We start from the raw sequence: 18,657 nt of genomic DNA on the forward strand, positions 1-18,657 counted from the left end.
GAGCGTATACATTGTTTCATTCATATAAAAGGGGGTGAATTACATAATATATTTATTTGTATAGTACAGCTGTGTACTATGCACTTTACAGACAAATGTGAGTACAGGCAGTCCCCGGGTTACGTACAAGATAGGGACTGTAGGTTTGTTCTTAAGTTGAATTTGTATGTAAGTCGGAACTGGTACATATTGTAGGGGAAACTCTAGCCAAACATTTCTCCAGAGCTCAGTTTTATTCTCCCACACCTCACTCCCCTCATCCTTTATTCTCAAGCTGAGGTGTCTGCTGAGAAAAGCCGCTCCGCGTCTCCCTGGTCTGCTGGGGCGGGGGGTGGCGCTAGCTTTGCATCTCCCTGGTCTGCTGGGGGGAAGCAGCTAGTGCGGGGTTGCCTCACCCCGTTTGTAAGTAGGGATCCGATGTAAGTCGGATCCATGTAACCCGGGGACTGCCTGTATATGGGTATGAGAATCTGACTACTGCATACCTGTTTGCAAGCTAATGTTTCCTATGCAAATCACTTCCAAATACGTTAACATTCTGCCTCTACATCACAGTCATTCAATGGTTGCATAAATATGAAACTTCAGCATTGCTATTTAAAGCATTATTGAAATGGTTACAGGTTAGGGGTTTCTGAGCTGTATGGAGGGTTGTCTTGTTTAAAATAGTTGCTAATACAGGCCATCCAGAGAATCATCATCTTTGATGTACGTATCAAAAAGGTATGCAATTGCTCAGCAATTAGCCCAGTAAAAACCCTAGGTGGTGCCTTGCAGTAGAAAAGAATAATTCTCAGAGAATTGGCAAGCGATAATGGCCTCTCTCTTTCTGTGATAATTTGCTTCATCACCCTGAGATAAGAACCTTGTTGAATTTTAATGAAATGGAATAAAGTGATCTACTTGATAGGCAACAAGCTCATTACTTTTCACCACTGATTTTCTTCAGGGCTAACAGGTATTCAGTTGTTTGTAACCCATTGCTTATGTATAAATTTGTTCTTCACACAAGCTTTCTTTTTTGTATCACTTATGAAGACTTATGTAACTTTCCAGATAATATGAATGGCTATGCACAGTACAGAAACTTGACAATCCTACGCAACCTCACACATGTTAATTCTTGGCAGTTTGTCAATAGACATCCCAGGGCGAAGTTCTATTGAGCTTGCTGGCACTGTGATGCAGAAAGTGACTGCTTGAGGGTATTATGGAAGAGCCGTGCTTGGTTAAAACAGTTATTTATATTGTATATCTTTACACAAACACCTTATTGCACAAGTTAACACAAAGCAGTAAGAGGTCATATTTTGTGATATTGGAGCTCTGATTTTTATGATCTCTAGTGCTCTTCACCTTTCTGCCGGCTTCATTGATGTAGCAGAATATATTAACTAATGAGGTAACACTTGTAGTAATGACCTATATAAACACTTGAAAGACCACCCGGTGTTTGTGTCAGAATATTTTGAGACCTATTGTGTCCATTGATTAAAGTGTTGGACTTAGCGTCAGGATATATGGTTTCTGTTTCTGGCTCTTCCGAAGCCTGTGATATCTTAAGTTACTTGTGCTTCCATATTTTAAAATGGACATCTTTACTTGAAAGGAGGGTTGGGGAACCTACGGCCTGCGGGCTGGATCTGGCCCCTGCCTTACCTTCATCTGGACCATGGTGAGACTTAAGGTTGCCAGATGGTTTCAGGAAAAAATACCCCCCCAAAAAAGGACCCCGATAGTTGTTAAGCAAAACCCCGCAAAAAACCAGTGTGACCCCTTTTAAAAAAAAAAAAAAAAAAAAAAAAGCATGGTGAGGCTTTTGGGCCCTAACAGGCTGCTGGCAGCCGCCCGCCATCTTTCCTCCCTGCACGTGGCAGGACAGCTCCCCCGTGGAACCTGGTAAAGATGAGGGTTGCCAGGCTGCCTCCATATTGAGCCCAACAGCCTGGGTTTTTCACCTCCTGGCCGGGAAAAAATCAGAAAGTACTGGACATTTTAGGTGTCTAGTATTTGCTGAATTTTTTTACCGGACAGGAGGCGAAATTACCGAACTGTCCGATTCAATACTGGACAACTGGCAACCCAAGTGAGACTCGGGGCTTCCCCCTTACCTCACCCAGCAGCTCAACAGCAAGTCTCTGACCCTTGGTGCCCTCTTGTCCCCCTCCTTCCCCAGGCTGGAGAACGAGGCGAGCCCTGATGCCCCAAATTGTGTGAGGGAGGGGAGGTGTTTTGTGTGGCACCCTGCCCCAACTGATTTTTCTGGGATCAGTGGCCCCCAGCTTTAAAAAGTATTATGAAAAACAACACTTTGGCAGTTTGGAATTGCAGCAGGCTTCATATTGATTGTCTTTTTTTTTTTTTAATTGTATGATGTCATGTGAGTTCTAAGTTGCTAGCATTAAAAAAGTGTGTGCATGAGAGAGAAGACCTAACTTCAGCAGCACTTACTGGGAAAAACACAAAAAATTACGTGGCCTTTGCAAGGAGATATGAGAAATAGAAAAAAATGGGACCCTTTCAGCCTTGACAACGTGCATTTGAATGATCAACCAGCTGCTTATATGACTTCACTTTCTATAAAACCAGCAGACTTACCTGTCATTGCCCGGGTCCTTCGGGATAGGGGGCTGGTAGTGCGGGGGGTGCAAGAGTCAGGGTAGAGCTTTTGGGCTATGTGGAGGGCAGTGCAGGAGGCTGGGGGCCAGGCAGGTGTGAAAGGGTTGAAGATGAGTAGGGTTCAGGGAGGAGGGCCTCAACTGACATGGGCCCTTTTTCTCCCTGCCTGGTTGCCAGGAGCATCCCTTCCCCTCACCCTCCCCCCATCCCGGCACTGCAGCTAAGGGCCCAGGAGGAGGTAACAGATTTAGGAAAGGGATGTGCTGGCAGGAAGGAGGTACAGCCCCAGCCCTGTTGGCCACTCTCTTTGGTGGTGTGGCTGCTTCCAGTGGATAGCTCTCACGCGTGGGCTTGCAGCCCCCAGTGGCCATTCTCATCGCGTCCCTCCGAACAGCAGCCCCTCTCTTTTCATGTTATGGAAAACAGTCCTTTTCCCGGGGATTCCAGTTGTCCTGGCAAACCAAACCCTGACCTTCCTTTAAGTTAGGAGAAGAGGAAAATGCCTACCTAATTTGGTGGCCCTAGCTCTCACAGTTTAGGAAGAATTCTTGAACAGACTCACTCACAGATGCACTCTAAAATATGTATATAGATATGAGAGAAATTTAAAAAAAGATTGGCATAAAACGTTTTGTAACAGTAGTAAAAATTTCCTTTTTGCCACTTTGTAAAAACAAAAATTCAAAAGCATTTTGTGTAATTTTAAAGATTCATTAACCTAAACCATCTTATGTTAGAATAAACCTGTTTTGTTCTATTGGTGGTCAGTCTTATTTCAGGAAAGCTTTTATAAACAAAAAGTATGTTGTACATTTTTTTTATAGAGACAATGTTTTCTTGTCTTTCCACTCTTAACCACAAGTGCTAAAATTAATATCAGTTGTCTTTTTTTTTTTCCCCTTTGCAGTACGTTTCTCTACCTGAAATTCCTGGTTGTGTGGGCTCTAGTGTTGCTGGCAGATTTTGTCCTGGAGTTCAGGTTTGAATATCTGTGGCCTTTTTGGCTTTTCATCAGGAGTGTTTACGATTCATTCAGATACCAGGGTTTGGTAAGTATAACAGAAAACACCTGAAAACTCATTTTCTGGTTCTGATAGCAAATACCCCGTAACAGGGGAGAGTTCCAGGGCATATACATACAAGCAATTTGGCATGCTTTATTGATGATTGCTCTTGAAAGAAAAGATGGTCTAGCAGTTAGGACGCTAGCATAGGACTTGAGAGACCTGGATTCAAGTTTCTTCTTTGCCACAAACTTCCTGTTTGGCCGTGTGCAAATCATTTAGCCCCTCTGTGCCTCAATTTCCCAACTGTAAAATGGGAATAATAGTACTTTCCAGGGGGTACTGAAAGTATAAATGCACTAAAAAGATTGAGTCCCTCTGGTGTCATAGTAAGGAGGGTCATAAATGGGTTAGTTTGATTGTGTAGCTACTTTTTTTTTGTTTTGTACTTTCTCTCTGTCTCCTCCCTATAGCCTACCTGAAAATTAGCAAGTTTTGTAATTCTGCTGCAACTTCCTCAAATTGATTAATTTGTTATAGAAATCAGACTGCTATTTAAAAACAGAAAATAAATAGTGAAATCTACATTTTTTGTTTAAACAATCTGTGGTGTTCCTTTACATGTGTAATAAATGTGTTATTTAAAAATATGGGCCAGTGTTTTACAAAATGCCTTATGCAAGTAAGTGCCCAGTTCCAATGAATTCCAATAAGATTTGGGGACTCATTCCATGAAAAATCCTAGCTACAGTTCGTAATTGGACACTGTGCCTATTACTTAAGTTGGCTCAAAATTCAGGTTTTACTTTACTTGACCTTCCCCAACAGGAACAGTATAACAATAAGTAGGATTATAGCTGCAGTTACTAAAAATAAGTGATAGCAATCTACTAATAACACTTTCAACTATGAGTTAATAAGGGAAATAATTATAAAATACTGTGTTTTTATGTGAAGAAAAATTATGAAGATTTGTGGATTTTTTTCAGTGTGAGGATTATGTATTTTAAATATAGCCAAAAACTATTCTTTTAATGCAAATTGTTATTAAACATTGGTTAATCTGTATCTTAAAAATCTTAGGAATATAGTGCACCTTTTAAAATACCTACAGTGTCTGTTAAAGGGCAGTTATGCCTATGGAAAGAGAATATATTCCTTTAAATTATAATTTGGTATTTATAAATCACTTTATGGCTTTAACAGCTTTATTTCCCAAACTACTAATAGGGGGTTTTGGTGGTTCATGTGAGAGAAAAAGTCTTGCTGGCCATGCAGTTACAATCAAATAATTGCACACTTCAACTGTAATGAGCCACGAGGCAAAACCCAAATTTCTCCAACAATTCAGAATAGAAATGATCTCCTAATTCTGAATGCCCTGGAACACCGGAAGCATTATATCATATCGTATAGTAGTGGTCCATGTAGGCCCATGTCCTATCTAGTAATGAAAATAAGGAAAGTTTCTGCATTGCTGCTGTCGGTGATTTGGCTTTTGTGCTGAAGCATCAGGATTTATATCCTTATATATTTTTATCCCATTAATATAACCTGGATGTTGTCATCCATTTAAATACCTAATTCTTTTTTGTAAGTTTGCTATCACAGAATGGTATTGTTGACATCAAGAGGATAATTCTGAATCTGGTTCTGTTTGTATAAGTGGCTAATAATGGTTCTAACCAATACAACCAAATTACTCTGTTAGTTCGCCCCATTGTATAAATAATAGTAACTTTTTAATGTTGAAATAACCCTGATGACACCTACTCTGTACTTTATATTTAGCATATAAAGCAGTCGTTTCCTCTGGAATATAATTGAACCATTAAGATGCTGTCTTTTTTCCCTTTTCTCAGGCCTTTTCAGTATTTTTTGTTTGTGTAGCATTCACATCAAATATAATATGTCTGCTCTTCATCCCAATACAATGGCTATTTTTTGCTGCCAGCACGTATGTATGGGTACAGTATGTCTGGCACACAGGTAGGTCAACATTCTTTCAGCTACAACTTATTAGTTAAATATAAATCTTACCATTGCATAGCAAAATTCAGTAATATAGTTTATTTATTAAATCATCATCTTTCAACTAGAGTTGTGCCTTCCCTTTGTTTCATAGATCTATTTGATGTCCCTTTTTTATGGGAACTAATTAATTTAATTTAAAAATAACCTTAACTCAATGTCCTGTATTTGAGGTTTCTCTTTCACCCTTTTTTGTGAACAATGAGGCACCTTAACTAGTGGCACAAAAAGTGTAGCTATGGGGGGGTTCCCAGAACAGCCTAATCTAGCTATGTCTGACCTTGCTACAAAACTGTTTTAACTCAGGAAATTTGGAGCACAAATACAAAAAGAACTGGAGTTTTGTGAAACAATACTGTCACTATCTTTCTATTTACTGTAGATTAGAGTTGTTGTCACTGAGAGAGTAATGATGAAGCAAATGTATATTTCCCCCCTTATCAGAACATGATTTGTACCTTTTTATTTAAAAAATTATTTTAGCTAGCATCATTAATATTTGCTGGTTAATGCAATTGTCACACAAACGTGTGTTGCTGTCTCCAAATGGTTAAAGTGTAAAAGTCAGACTCCCAAAAATCATGACTGGTTTAAAAATCCTAAGACTATTTTAAAAATAAATGTTGTGTTTTTGTTTGGCTTCTAAACCTTAGAGTGCACTCAAGTTATGTTTTCAAAGTGTTTTCTACATCCACGAGGGCTAGAAACTTTTTTAAATGAAAGTGGAGATTTCACCTAATCATGTACCTCAAAAAGCTGGAGCTTTAAGAAAAACACGAAATATCACAAGACACCATAAAATCACAAGAGTTAGCAACTCTCCAGTGAGAGTTTCTTTACCTTCCTGCGGAGACCTCTTGCCAACAATCTAATCATTTGTAATAACAGCATGTGGGAGCCCAGTGGAAGACTGAGAACCCTTTGCTGCCCATATTTAATAACGGTTTAAACAACCCTAAAATAACTCTAGGATTTTTAAAAAACATTTAAAATGATTGCCCAAAGTTTTTCTTGATGTCACTTCTCAGGAGGTCCCTGTAGACTCTGCCCGTAGACTTAGAAACCCTAAAGCAGTAACTTAGTGTCTGCTTTCCCTACTGAGATCGTTTAAAATGTTCCAAAACTTGCACAGAATTAATCCATAAAACACGTGGGAGGTCAGTGGGAGTTCTGTTGTTCAATCAATTGCAGCAAAATAAATCATTAGCATTCTTACTGGTGATTGAGTCTGACCATTCATCAAATACTGCTGTATTCCCCATATCTGGATAACACGAGAGTAGCGGCTCTTCCATGCTGAAATGTAGCTGGAATGCCCTTCCCATTTAGCAGTGTGGGCAGAGAGAATGGTGACAGCTCCCTGGAGTTTCATGAACCCCAGGTTCAGACTCCATGCCCTGAAGTTGCATTCACGTAAATGGAAAGGCATGTAGTAAACTGCTGGGTGATATGGATGACTGACAAAGAACAAAACCTATGTAAGGTAACAGTTTCCAACTTAAATTGGCCTGTAGTATAATCATTACATATCACATGAATAACATTCACAAGCAGCAATTCTGTTCTCTACTAGATAAGGAAAGTTCTCTCCCTCCTAACTGCACGAATGAAGAGTAAAATGTGAGAGTAGTACAGAAGAAAGTCAGGATGGGCTCCCAATGCTCATCTATCTAAAATGTATGTCAAGGAGACTGTTGGCTGCATTTGGGGAACAAACTTGGTCTGTTGGGTAACAAGTGTTATACTTACCCATAGGGATGTTACATTTAAATTAATTAACTAATTAAATAGTCAATGGGATTTCCATCAACTATTCAATTAGTCTAGGACGTCTCTGCCTTCGAACTGTAGCAAGACCCTGCCGGGAGTGCTGGGCTTCCTTGTACATTTGTGGGGATCTTGTACATTTCAAAAAGAAACCCCTTAGGGAACATGGGAACAGTGGGGGACCTCTCTGGCCCTGCGCTCCCTGCAGCGCCTCAGCCTTTGAAATATACCAGAGCCCTGGTGGGGCTCTTGCATATTTCAAAAGGAATCCCCTCAGGGAGTGTGGGGCCAGCAGGGAGTCCCCTCTCTCTGATAGAGGCAGCAAGGGGTGGGGAAAGCAACTAGTCGCATCACTAGTTGACTGTCCTGATAAGCTTCTGCTTAGCAGATAGTCAACTAGTTGACTAGTCTCTTACATCCCTGCTTAACCACTCATGTCTTTTCAGTTATCACATTTGCTCACATGCCAGTACTTTAGCCATATTCACTTCAGGCACTAAGACCATGGTATCCAACCAGTTCTGAATCAGTAGCCCCTGTAGTGGCTACTGCTATAGCAAACTAGCCATATTAAACTAGCCAAATAACCATTGTTCAAGCCAACTAGCCACATTCAATGGGCCAAATAGCCACAGGTGGCTAGCATGTTTTAGACACCATGTCACTAAGAGATACCTAAATGGGTATTACTAGTTCAGTCTAATGTACTAATAACCTTTCCTTGATACAAAGATCATAAACTGTAACATTGCCACAAAGTTTTGCAGTGTTTCTCATTTGGCTTCACCCATATTTTAGATGCCTAATGAGATATTTCTCTGTCTTCTGCTTTATTTTTCTGAGATATCTGGCAGTTGAGTCTAGATGATAACACAGAGCTTTAGAGCTAAACTTTTAATTAAAACATCTTTAGGGTTTGGTTTGGTTTTGTTTTGCAAGAGCTAGTCTTCATTTAATTATAGATATACATCTGACTTGACTAACTTCCACTTATTTGAGTCTTCTAAAAGAACAACTTAAAAGTATTTGCTGCTTTTAATGAGTTGCTGATGCTTGTCTTTGTCTTTTCTCCATAGAGAGAGGTGTTTGTTTGCCAACAGTATCGCTGTGGATACTTTTTGTTTATATAGAAGCAGCAATTAGATTTAAAGATCTCAAAAACTTTCATGTGGATCTTTGTCGTCCTTTTGCTGCACACTGGTAAGTGTTCCTTCCCTTCTCTTATTTTTATTGAATTTTATATTATAACACAATATTAATAAAACCAGCTAAATGTCACAGCAAAAATTACCATCGAGACGGAAAAAAAACCTTCCATCACATTAACGTTGGCAGAGAAATAAAATAGAGATGACATTAAAAGGCAATAAAAATAGAGCAGAAGCAGATGCAGGAAATAGGGGACTGGATTCATACTAGGACTTCAACACCTAACTGCCATTTTAGACACCTGAATCTCAGAATCAGGTCCCATTGGATTCACAAAGACCCCGCTCAGCTGCCACTGAAACTTGTAGACATCTTAACTGTCTCAACACCTAATTTTTTTTTCAATAAAAGCTATGCTTCTTCTGCCTCTCGATATGTGCACTGAAGCCCTACTCCACACATCAGAGTGCCTAATCTTCAGTGCCGTGTGAGAAACAGGACAAAGTTAGATATTTGGCAGCTGATTTGTCCCTGGGGCCCAATCCAGTAGGTGTGCTCAGGGTAGAAAAGAAAGGGAGGGGAGAGAGCACCAGAAGACCCTACTCTTATTAGTAAACTTGTTGTCATTGTACACATTCAGGGTAAAATTTGTCTCCCCATTAGCAGCCATTAAACATTCTAGATATAATGTGGGATGAAATATTATCCTAGTGCACCCAGCTCATTTGGAGACGGTTGGCTTGTGAGATGCAAAGAATTACTGTGACAGTGCCATCTATTTTATTCATAAACTGTTGTCCAATTAGGCCAGTTCTTGATACAGTGCTCCAAATCGTTCACTTCTGAGTTCTATCACACACCTTGCGGTAGAGTAAGCTTGGTTCCTACCACTTTTTCAAGAGCAGCTGCTGCAAAGTGGTTGTTATGGAAGTATTTGATATTTCAGCAACATTAGCCTTTATTTCTGGAACACTGAAGTCTTTGTCTAGGAGGTGCATCAAATGAGCACTGCAACCATATATTATTATGCCTTGATTTTAGCAAAAGCTTTTGATATGGTCTCTCACAATATTCTTGCCAGCAAGTGAAGGAAGTATTGTTTGGATAAATGAACTGTAAGGTGGATAGAAAGCTGGCTAGATTGTTGGGCTCGATGAGTAGCAATCAACGGCTCAGTGTCTGATTAGTGGTCCGTTTCAAGCAGTGCCCCAAGGATAAGTTCTAAGGCTGGTTTTGTTCGACATCTTTATTATTGACCTGGCTGAGGGGATGGATGGCACCCTCAGCAAGGCTGCGGATGACAGTAAGCTGGGGGGAGAGGTAAATTCATTGGAAGGTAGGGACAGAGTCCAGTGTGACCCAGACAAATTGCAGGATTGGGCCAAAAGAAATCTGAGGTTCAACAAGGACAAGTGCAGAGTCCTGCACTTGGGACAGAAGAATCCCAGGCATTGTTACAGGCTGGGGACCGACTGGCTAAGTAGCAATTCAGCAGAAAAAGACTTGGGGATAACAGTGGGTGAGAAGCAGGATATGAGTCAACAATGTGCCCTTGTAGCTAAGAAGGCTAATGGCATATTAGGGTGCACTAGGAGAAGCATTTCCAGCAGGTCTAGAGAAGTTATTCCCTTTTATTCAGCACTGGTGAGGCCACATCTGAAGTATTGCAGCCATTTCTAGGCCCCCCAGTACAAAAAGGATGTGGGTACATTGGAGAGGGTTCAGTGGAGGGCAACCAAAAGGATTAGGGGGCTGGAGCACATGACCTACTAGGAGAGGCTGAGGGATTTGGGCTTATTTAGTCTGCAAAAGAGAAGAGTGAGGGGGGATTTGATAGCAGCCTTCAACTTCCTGAAGGGAGGTTCCAAAGAGGCTGGAGAGAGGCTGTTCTCAGTGGTGATGGATGGCAGAACAAGGAACAATGGGGGAGTTACAGTGGGGGAGGTCTAGTTTGGATATTAGGAAAAATTATCTGGGGAGTGGGGGAGGTGAAGCACTGGAGTGGGTTACCTAGGGAGGTGGTGGAATCTGCATCCCTAGAGGTTTTTAAGTCCCAGCTTGACCAAGGCCTGGGCTGGGATGGTTTAGTTAGGGTTATTCCTGCTTTGGGCAGGGGACTGGACTCGAAGACTTCCTACAGGTCTCTTCCAGCCCTATGATTCTATGATTATTAGCTTAGGACTCTTCTCTCTCTTCTAAACTTATTCTCATCTTGGAAACATTTGTAGCATTGTCGGTGACCAAGCTGCATACTAGACACTTGAATGTTTTTTCCACGGTTCGTTATAACTTTTACTGCTACTTCTTGTAGGTATTCTGTTGTGTGTGCATTTCCTGAAGTATCAGTTGTTTCTGTAAGGAAGACAGTCCCTTCTCCTGTGGTCACACACACATACAACAGGGTCATTGCAGACATTGCTTCACCCATCAAGACCCAGGTTAGCAATTTTGCCCTCTAGACTAGTGTTTCTCAAATTGGGCCACGGCTCCACATTGGGAAAGCTGCTAATGGGCTACTCCAGTGTGTTTACTTAACGGCTCCATAGCCACGGAGCCTTGCGCCTCCCACTGGCCACAGTTTGCCATTTGTAGCCAAGGGGAGCCATGGGAAGCAGCATAGCCCAGGCCAACCCTTCCCACTGCTACAAGGCTCCGTAGCTGCAGAGCCATTAAGTAAATCAGGGGTGGCTAACCAGTTAGACACGAAGAGCCAAAAGAGCTGTGAATAGTAGTGCAAAGAGCCAGGCATCCCCAGCCCCCGCAATCCAATGCCCATCCCCAGCCCCCACAATCCAATGCCCTCCCCTAGAGCCAGGCATCCCCAGGCCCCTCCCGTTCTAACCCAATGCCTGGGTCTCACTGGAGCTGCCACCGCACAGCCACACACTTCTCCCTCTCGGAACTGGGGCACACGCACAAAGCAGGCATGTGGCTCCGAACAAGCCGTAACCCTGAGAGCCACAGGTTGGCCACCCCTGAAGTAAACAAACCATAGTGGCCTGTTAGCAGCTTTCCCAGTGTGGGGCTGCAGCCCGCTTTGAGAAACACTGGTCTAGACTTTTTGCACATAGCTCAATTTCTCTTACACACGCTTTATCCAGCGATTTGCCTATGACATCTGGTCTGTTGGGTGGACTGTATCCTGGTATTAATGACTGAACCATGTTCATCACAACTACTTAAAAATGATAGTACCATAGAGTAACAATTATATTTGTTTGCTCAAACATGAGAATTCAAGAACAGTCCAGAAGGAAGACAGGCAGTCCTTAAGGAAGAAGTATGAAATAAAAGATTACCAACCTGAAGATCCTACATGTTCAGATAGGGTTGACAGATGGTTTAACCAAAAATACTGAACATGCCTCCCCCCTTTCCCTCCCTCAAAAAAAAAACACCAGGGAAAAAATTCTGTTGAAGTGGAGGGGAAGAGGGAGAAACCAAAGTTGTTGAGCAAAAAAAAAAGGACTCTGAGTTAAGGAAAAAAATTTAAAAATAAAACAACATTAAAACATCATAGCCCCTTTCAGAGTGCATGCAGAGTCAGAATAGGGGACTGGTGTTGAGCACTAAGACCCAGGGAAGGCATTGCTTCCCCTTAGGCTTTAGGCTTTTTGCTGGTGGCCATTTTGTTTTCTTGATCAAGCCAGAATGCAGCTTCCCTGCGGAACTAGGTAAGCTGGGCAGGGGGAGGCTGGGGGTTGGGACCAGTTGCCGGGTGTGTTGTAGGGTTTCCAGGTGTCTGCTTTTTTCGCCTCCAGGCCGAGAAAATATCAGAAAATACCCGACATTTTAGGTGTCTGGTATTTTCTGAAATTTTTACCAGACAGGAAGCGAAAATACTGGACTGTCCGGGTCAATACTGGACACCTGGCAACCCTACCCACAGGTAAAAGAACGTCATTAAAATATTCCCAAACTGGGTCTCTTTTACAGAATGCTGCCACTATAGGTTTTCTCTTCTACTGAGAGAATGGCATGGTAGATCTCAAATCAATGAAGGCCATACTCAGAGTCAAGACTTCTGGAATATGCTGCTCAAATAGATTCACTTTTGTTTCTACTGCCTGTCCCTTCTTTCTCACATTTATCTCCAGACTTCTCCTTGTCCAGATTTATTCTGCCTCCAATAATCTTTTGTTCATTGAGCTTTTTAAAACTTTTCATTTTTAGAGAGAGGTAAGGGATTGACTCTGCGTATACAAATTTGCAGAGAGACAATAGGAGTTGAGACCTGTAATTTCTCACCTCTATATATTATTTATTTAAAAATATTTTTTGCTGTTAACAAGCATGTTATCACTGGAGACGCAAATCCACAGTTTGAGAACTGTGGAACTAAGCATCTCTGATAGTATCTTCTAGACTGAACAGTGAGTCCTACTGATGGATGAAAGGTTTAACCTAAATAATCTATACAGAAGCCGTTGGAACCCCTTAAGATTGGGTCTCTAATCCACAAACTGTTGGAACTCCTTTACAAAACTTTTCTTAAACACTGCATGAATATATTGTCTCATACTATAGAATTATAATTTATAATCCATGATGAGATACATTACTGCTCAAAGGTATCTTAATTAAATAAAATAATAAATTTTTAATTTTTTTAACCATCCTGGTCAATGGTGTGATCTGCTAGCATTCTGTATTACTCAAATTCATATTAGCTAATAATAATATTTAGGTCCTATAGGCTATACCTCAATGATATGTAAGTAGTAGTGTCTCCATTTTACTGATGTGTGCACTGAGGTGTGAAATATTATATATCTGATTAACTCAGTAACATGATCAGAAAGCAGTTAATAAGTGTCTTCTTTCTAGTATTGGCTATCCTGTTGTGACTTTGGGCTTTGGCTTCAAAAGTTACGTCAGCTATAAAATGCGATTAAGAAAACAAAAAGAAGTGCAGAAAGAGAATGAATTTTACATGCAGCTTCTCCAGCAAGCTCTACCCCCAGAACAACAGATGTTACAAAGGCAAGAAAGAGAGGCAGAAGAAGGTAGGTTTTACTGTCTAATTGTCATTTTGCTGCCATCATCTGTAATTAAAAGAAATAATGCCTGACTCCATTGATAGTGGCTATGAAGCATAACAGAGTTTCTAACCACCAGGAATAACCATCATGCTGAAATACATTTCCTGGGCTATCTAACTGCTGCAGTACAATGGAGATCATTTAGTACAGTACACATACTGTTATGGTTGCCAGATGGTCGAAACAAAAATACTGAACACCCCCCTCCAAAAAAAACCCTGGGAAAAAATTCTGTTGGGGGGGGGGGAAAGGTTGCAGGGGGAGGCGGGGGTGACCAAAGTTGTTGAGCCAAAAAAAAAAAAATGACTCCAAGACTTAAGGGGAAAAAAAAAATTAAAATAAACCAGCATGTCCCCTTTCCCTTTATGAGTGAGTGCAGGTATAGGAACAGGGGAAAGGTTGAGCACTAAGACCCAGGGGAGTCATTGCTTCCCCTTGGTCATTTTGCCGGCAGCCTTGCAGAACCAGGTAACCTTGGGGACTGGGAGTGTTGGGGGTGGGTGGAGCTTGGTGGGGCAGGGGGAGGCTGGACACTGAGTATTTGTAGGGTTGCCAGGTGCCTGGCATTTCCGCCTCCTGGTCAGGGGGGAAAAAATCAGAAAATACCGGACATCTTAGGTCCTTGGGCAAGGTGAAGGGGGACTGGCTCCATGATCATGGAAGGGGCAGGGTGAGGTCAGCCAGCTCTCAGCACTGCCGGGAGCACACCATGCCAGCCTCTCCCCCCTCACCCCGCCCCCTTCCAGTCCTCAGAGCCATACAGAGCTCATTGTGCAATGCTCCGGCCCTTTTCCTAACTAAAGATTAAAATCTTGTCCCCTTTTTAAAAACAAGACATTAGATTTCAGATTCTTGTCTGACTTTTTTTTTTTAACCTAGCATCATTACTTGAAGTAATCAGTAATATTGGGTGGGGGGAGAAAATCTTTCTGGTTTTGATAGCACTTGTGAGTAATTAATTTACAGTTTCCCCTGTTGATTTCACGCAGTAACAAGGTGGGAAATTCCTTTACAATTATGCATCTGATGAAGTGGGTCTTTGCCCACGAAAGCTTATGCTCCAATAAACCTATTAGTCTATAAGATGCCACAGGGCTGCTTGTTTAAAATTATAAACATTTTAGAAAGCCATACAAAATGAAGGAGGGTGGACTTGGGGGCATTAGAATTAAAAGCAGCTTTATGTAGCACAGGTCTTTTAAAATTGATTAGATTTCAAGATAATTGTTTCTCTAAATCTAGCTAGCCTCTTAACTTTCAACAGTTTATTAGCAACTTTTATAATCTAGTCAGTTAGTAGTATTCTTTACACTTTAGGGCAGGTATCTACAACTAAACTAGCTTTTTTAGAATTGTGTTTTGTATCCAAAAATTATTAAGTTTGTTAAATTAAGCTTTTAAATATCTAAGTATGTTTGATGTGCTTTTTTCCTCAAAATATAACCTTGATGGTGGTTTTCACTAAAAACGATTGACGTTTGCTTAATGATTTGTTTGTTTTTATGTTTGTTTAAAACTGGTTATACAGTTATTAAATCATTCTGTTCTGTGGCTTTAACTGTCTCGGTTTCTTGCTATTGCAGCAGCCAAAGGATTATCTGATATGGATTCTTCAGTACTTTTACAGCACAATGGAGGCATTCCAGCCAATAAAAAATTATCCACAACCTTGCCGGAGCTAGAATATAGAGAAAAGGGGAAAGAAAAGGACAAGGATGCCAAGAAACACAACCTTGGAATAAATAACAATATTTTACAACCAGTAGACTCTAAAATACAAGAAATTGAATATATGGAAAACCATATCAATAGTAAAAGATTAAATAATGATCTTGTTGGAAGTACAGAAAACCTCTTAAAAGAGGACTCATGCACTGCCTCATCCAAAAATTACAAAAATGCCAGTGGAGTTGTGAACTCCTCGCCTCGCAGTCATAGTGCAACTAATGGGAGCATCCCTTCCTCATCTACTAAAAATGAGAAAAAACAGAAATGCACTAGCAAGAGCCCAAGCACACACAAGGACTTAATGGAAAACTGTATTCCTAATAACCAGCTAAGCAAACCAGATGCACTGGTAAGGTAAGTTTGCTATGTTCATTGCCTAACAACTTCTTTCTCTCATTATGCTTGTTTTACAGTATATTAGAAACCTTTTTTAGGAAACCATTAATAAATCAATTTATGTCTTCATTAGAAAATCAGCATAGCCTAGTGATTAGAAAAAATGGGCTGAGAGGTAGGTATCTTGTTTCAGTTGCTAACTCTTGTGGATTTCCTGTGTGATATAAGCAAATCACTTTACAGCACCATGCCTCAGTTTACTCCTCTGTAAAATGGGTATATACGTACCTACCTCACAGGGTTGTTGTGAGGCATAATAAAGTGTTTTAACAATCCTTTGATTAAAGGCTCTAGAGAGGTACAAAATAACATAATTACAGCTTTATTGAACATCGGTCTCTATGCCGTTTACTTCTCCAGGATAGAAAAGGTAGTATAATTTGAACTTGAGAAGTCTAGTAGGAAATGCTTGGGGGTTTTTTTTTTTTCTTTTAATCTTTAGTTCACAGGTATGAATACAAGTCGTGAGCTGTTACATTCTTTTGATAGTGTATTCACACTCCACCTGCAATTATGTTTTACCCTGTTGGTCTGAATACAGTGCACACATTTATTTTCACTGCATTATGCACTCTAATGATCTGAAAAGTCACATGTCCTTATGGTTGCTAATGTGAGGGTTAAATAAAGATATAGTTCTGGTAAGCTGTTGGGTTCTTAACTGTGCCGTCAGTTGGGGTAGAAACGAGAAGTTGCAAACTTCTCATAGAAATGAACACGATTGTCTCAAATTCCTTGCCCAAAGAGGAAAAATAGTTCTTCAGCAGTTAACATTGTACAGTCTGGTGGTGGTATTTTCTACTGGAATAGTTCTGTGTTCTTTTCAAGAATGTGAATAGTAAAGTGCAAATACTGTTTTTGATCAGAGTTTCTTTTATTACCTACCCAGCAGTAAAAGCTAGCAGAACTGAAGTTTGTGTTTTGCCCATGTCTGTTTTCACTGATGTTTCCTGTCTCATTTCCCCAGACTAATAGTCAGGAGGCAGTAACTGAATCTAGCCATACTACAGGGGTTCTTTATTTGTGTTTCTTAACTCCAGTTTTCAATCAGATAACATCTCTCTGGAAGTTGTCAATATGGAAAAGTAGTATCAGAAAAGCATTTAGTATGTATTTAGTTGAGTGGGCTTGTGCCCACAAAAGCTCATGATACCACCAACATGTTTTGTTAGTCTTTAAGGTGCTACAGAACTATTGTTTTTTAGTTTTTAATGCTATTTAACAGCTGGAATAAGGAAAGACAACAAGTGCTTTGCAAACCACTGGTGATTCATGGAGTACAGTTCAGGAATCATTGCTATAAAACATAATGGAAAAGGTTAAGGTTAAAAAAGGTGAACTGCTGCAGTTGGATCCCACTGCTACACACACACACTACCTATTTGATATTAACTGTCAGAGAATCATGTTGTTGCTATGTTTGCAGGCATATCGTCAATTACTTCAGTTGCACTATTTATCAGAACCCTTTTAGGAAAAGAAAACAGCAAGAGGTGATATCCTGCTATTGAACAATAAAGACCTCCTTCCTTTTAAAAATATATTAAAATAAAAAGACCAAAACCTGCTATAAAGATAAGACCTGCTGCAAACTCTTCACATAGTATGTGTAAGCACTGAGGCCTAAAATAAATTAAGCCAAAACAAGCAGAAAGCAGCAAATTTGGTATCATGTAGAAGGCAAAAGAGTTGTGACTCTTCTTCTAACACTGAATGCCTTATGGTAAAGGATTAGTACCAGAATACCCTCTCTCTCTGGCTTCTGTGGAAAATTCCTCTAAATATCTTATTGCTGCTGCTTTGTTAACAAACAGAAAATCTAAGTTCTTTGTTCAAGCTCTGTGTGCCACTGCAGATCCATCTGAAGGAAAGAAAACTGCATGTAATTAGGATGTGATACAGACCTGTTAGAATAAGTCTGTCGTTCCGTTATACCTCGTCCACTCCCCTTTCCAATCTCACTGTTAGCATCTCTTTTTTTCTGTTCCGTAGTGTTGCATGCTTACTGGTCTAACTTCAGCAAGTCCTTGTTGGGTAATTTAATTGGCAAGTCACACTCACATTTTCCCTGCGGGAACCTTTAGGTAATTGGAATTCTGACTCTAGTTTGTCTCTGAAGATTCACAGTATGCAGATACAATTACTTCCATGAAAATACCCTTTTCTCTTTTGATAATGATTATACCCACTAATTGGCATACCTTCTGCCAATTCATGTGGCTTCCTTTTCTTTCCTTTTTCCTTTTTCTTTTCTCTTGAAATAGATCATTTTTCACGTGTAGTATCTGCAGAATAACTGCATGAAGTAAACAAGGTAGACGCTAGCTAACCTGACCTGTGAACCAAATTCAGTCCTGGACCACGTTTACATTATGGCCTGCCAACCAGTTATGAAAGTGTTTCTCTGTATGTGTCCATGATGTGGGACCAGATTTAAGATCCAAAATATTTTGCTATGTTTGAATATATACTGAGACACACATTTACTGGGCCACATAAGTTAAGTTAGTGTCACAGTGATTTCAAGATTTTAAAATACTAGAAATTGTCTGATGTTGCTTGGTAGTATTTATTACCAATATAAATAACTGGAAGAGTGGATTGAGTGTTGTCCCTTTTAGACTATTGATCTGCGTGTAACTCTTGAGTTTACATCGAGTCTCTGATAATGCGTGTCTTTAAATGCATGCAAAAAACCCTTTGTTTTGGGGAAAAAATTCTATGTGGATGGATAGTTTAATTTAAATTAAACACAAGATGTTTATTTCGCTTGTCAGTGCCCCTGTTCCTATATCGTAAATCATTTATTCATTGTTTTCTCCATTTTTATGTGGCAGTAACTATTGAACTTCTAACTTATGTGTGATTCTAATCTAAAAAGCAGCTATAAAAAAGTGTGAGGATCTGTATTTGATCAGCAG

At 40.3% G+C, this 18,657-nt stretch overlaps 1 protein-coding gene across 1 annotated transcript in view; it reads left to right on the plus strand.

The window, feature by feature from the left end:
- The window catches only part of MACO1 (macoilin 1), a 52,598-nt gene that overhangs the window by 12,158 nt on the left and 21,783 nt on the right, over nucleotides 1-18,657 (plus strand). Inside the window, exons 2-6 of the mRNA XM_075908991.1 lie at nucleotides 3,527-3,668; nucleotides 5,486-5,612; nucleotides 8,498-8,621; nucleotides 13,398-13,576; nucleotides 15,196-15,694. Coding sequence (XP_075765106.1) covers nucleotides 3,527-3,668; nucleotides 5,486-5,612; nucleotides 8,498-8,621; nucleotides 13,398-13,576; nucleotides 15,196-15,694 — 1,071 coding nt within the window. The remainder of the gene's footprint in view (nucleotides 1-3,526; nucleotides 3,669-5,485; nucleotides 5,613-8,497; nucleotides 8,622-13,397; nucleotides 13,577-15,195; nucleotides 15,695-18,657) is intronic.

The sequence above is a fragment of the Pelodiscus sinensis genome, chromosome 25 (genome assembly GCF_049634645.1).
Source record: "Pelodiscus sinensis isolate JC-2024 chromosome 25, ASM4963464v1, whole genome shotgun sequence".
Classification (NCBI taxonomy): domain Eukaryota; kingdom Metazoa; phylum Chordata; order Testudines; family Trionychidae; genus Pelodiscus; species Pelodiscus sinensis.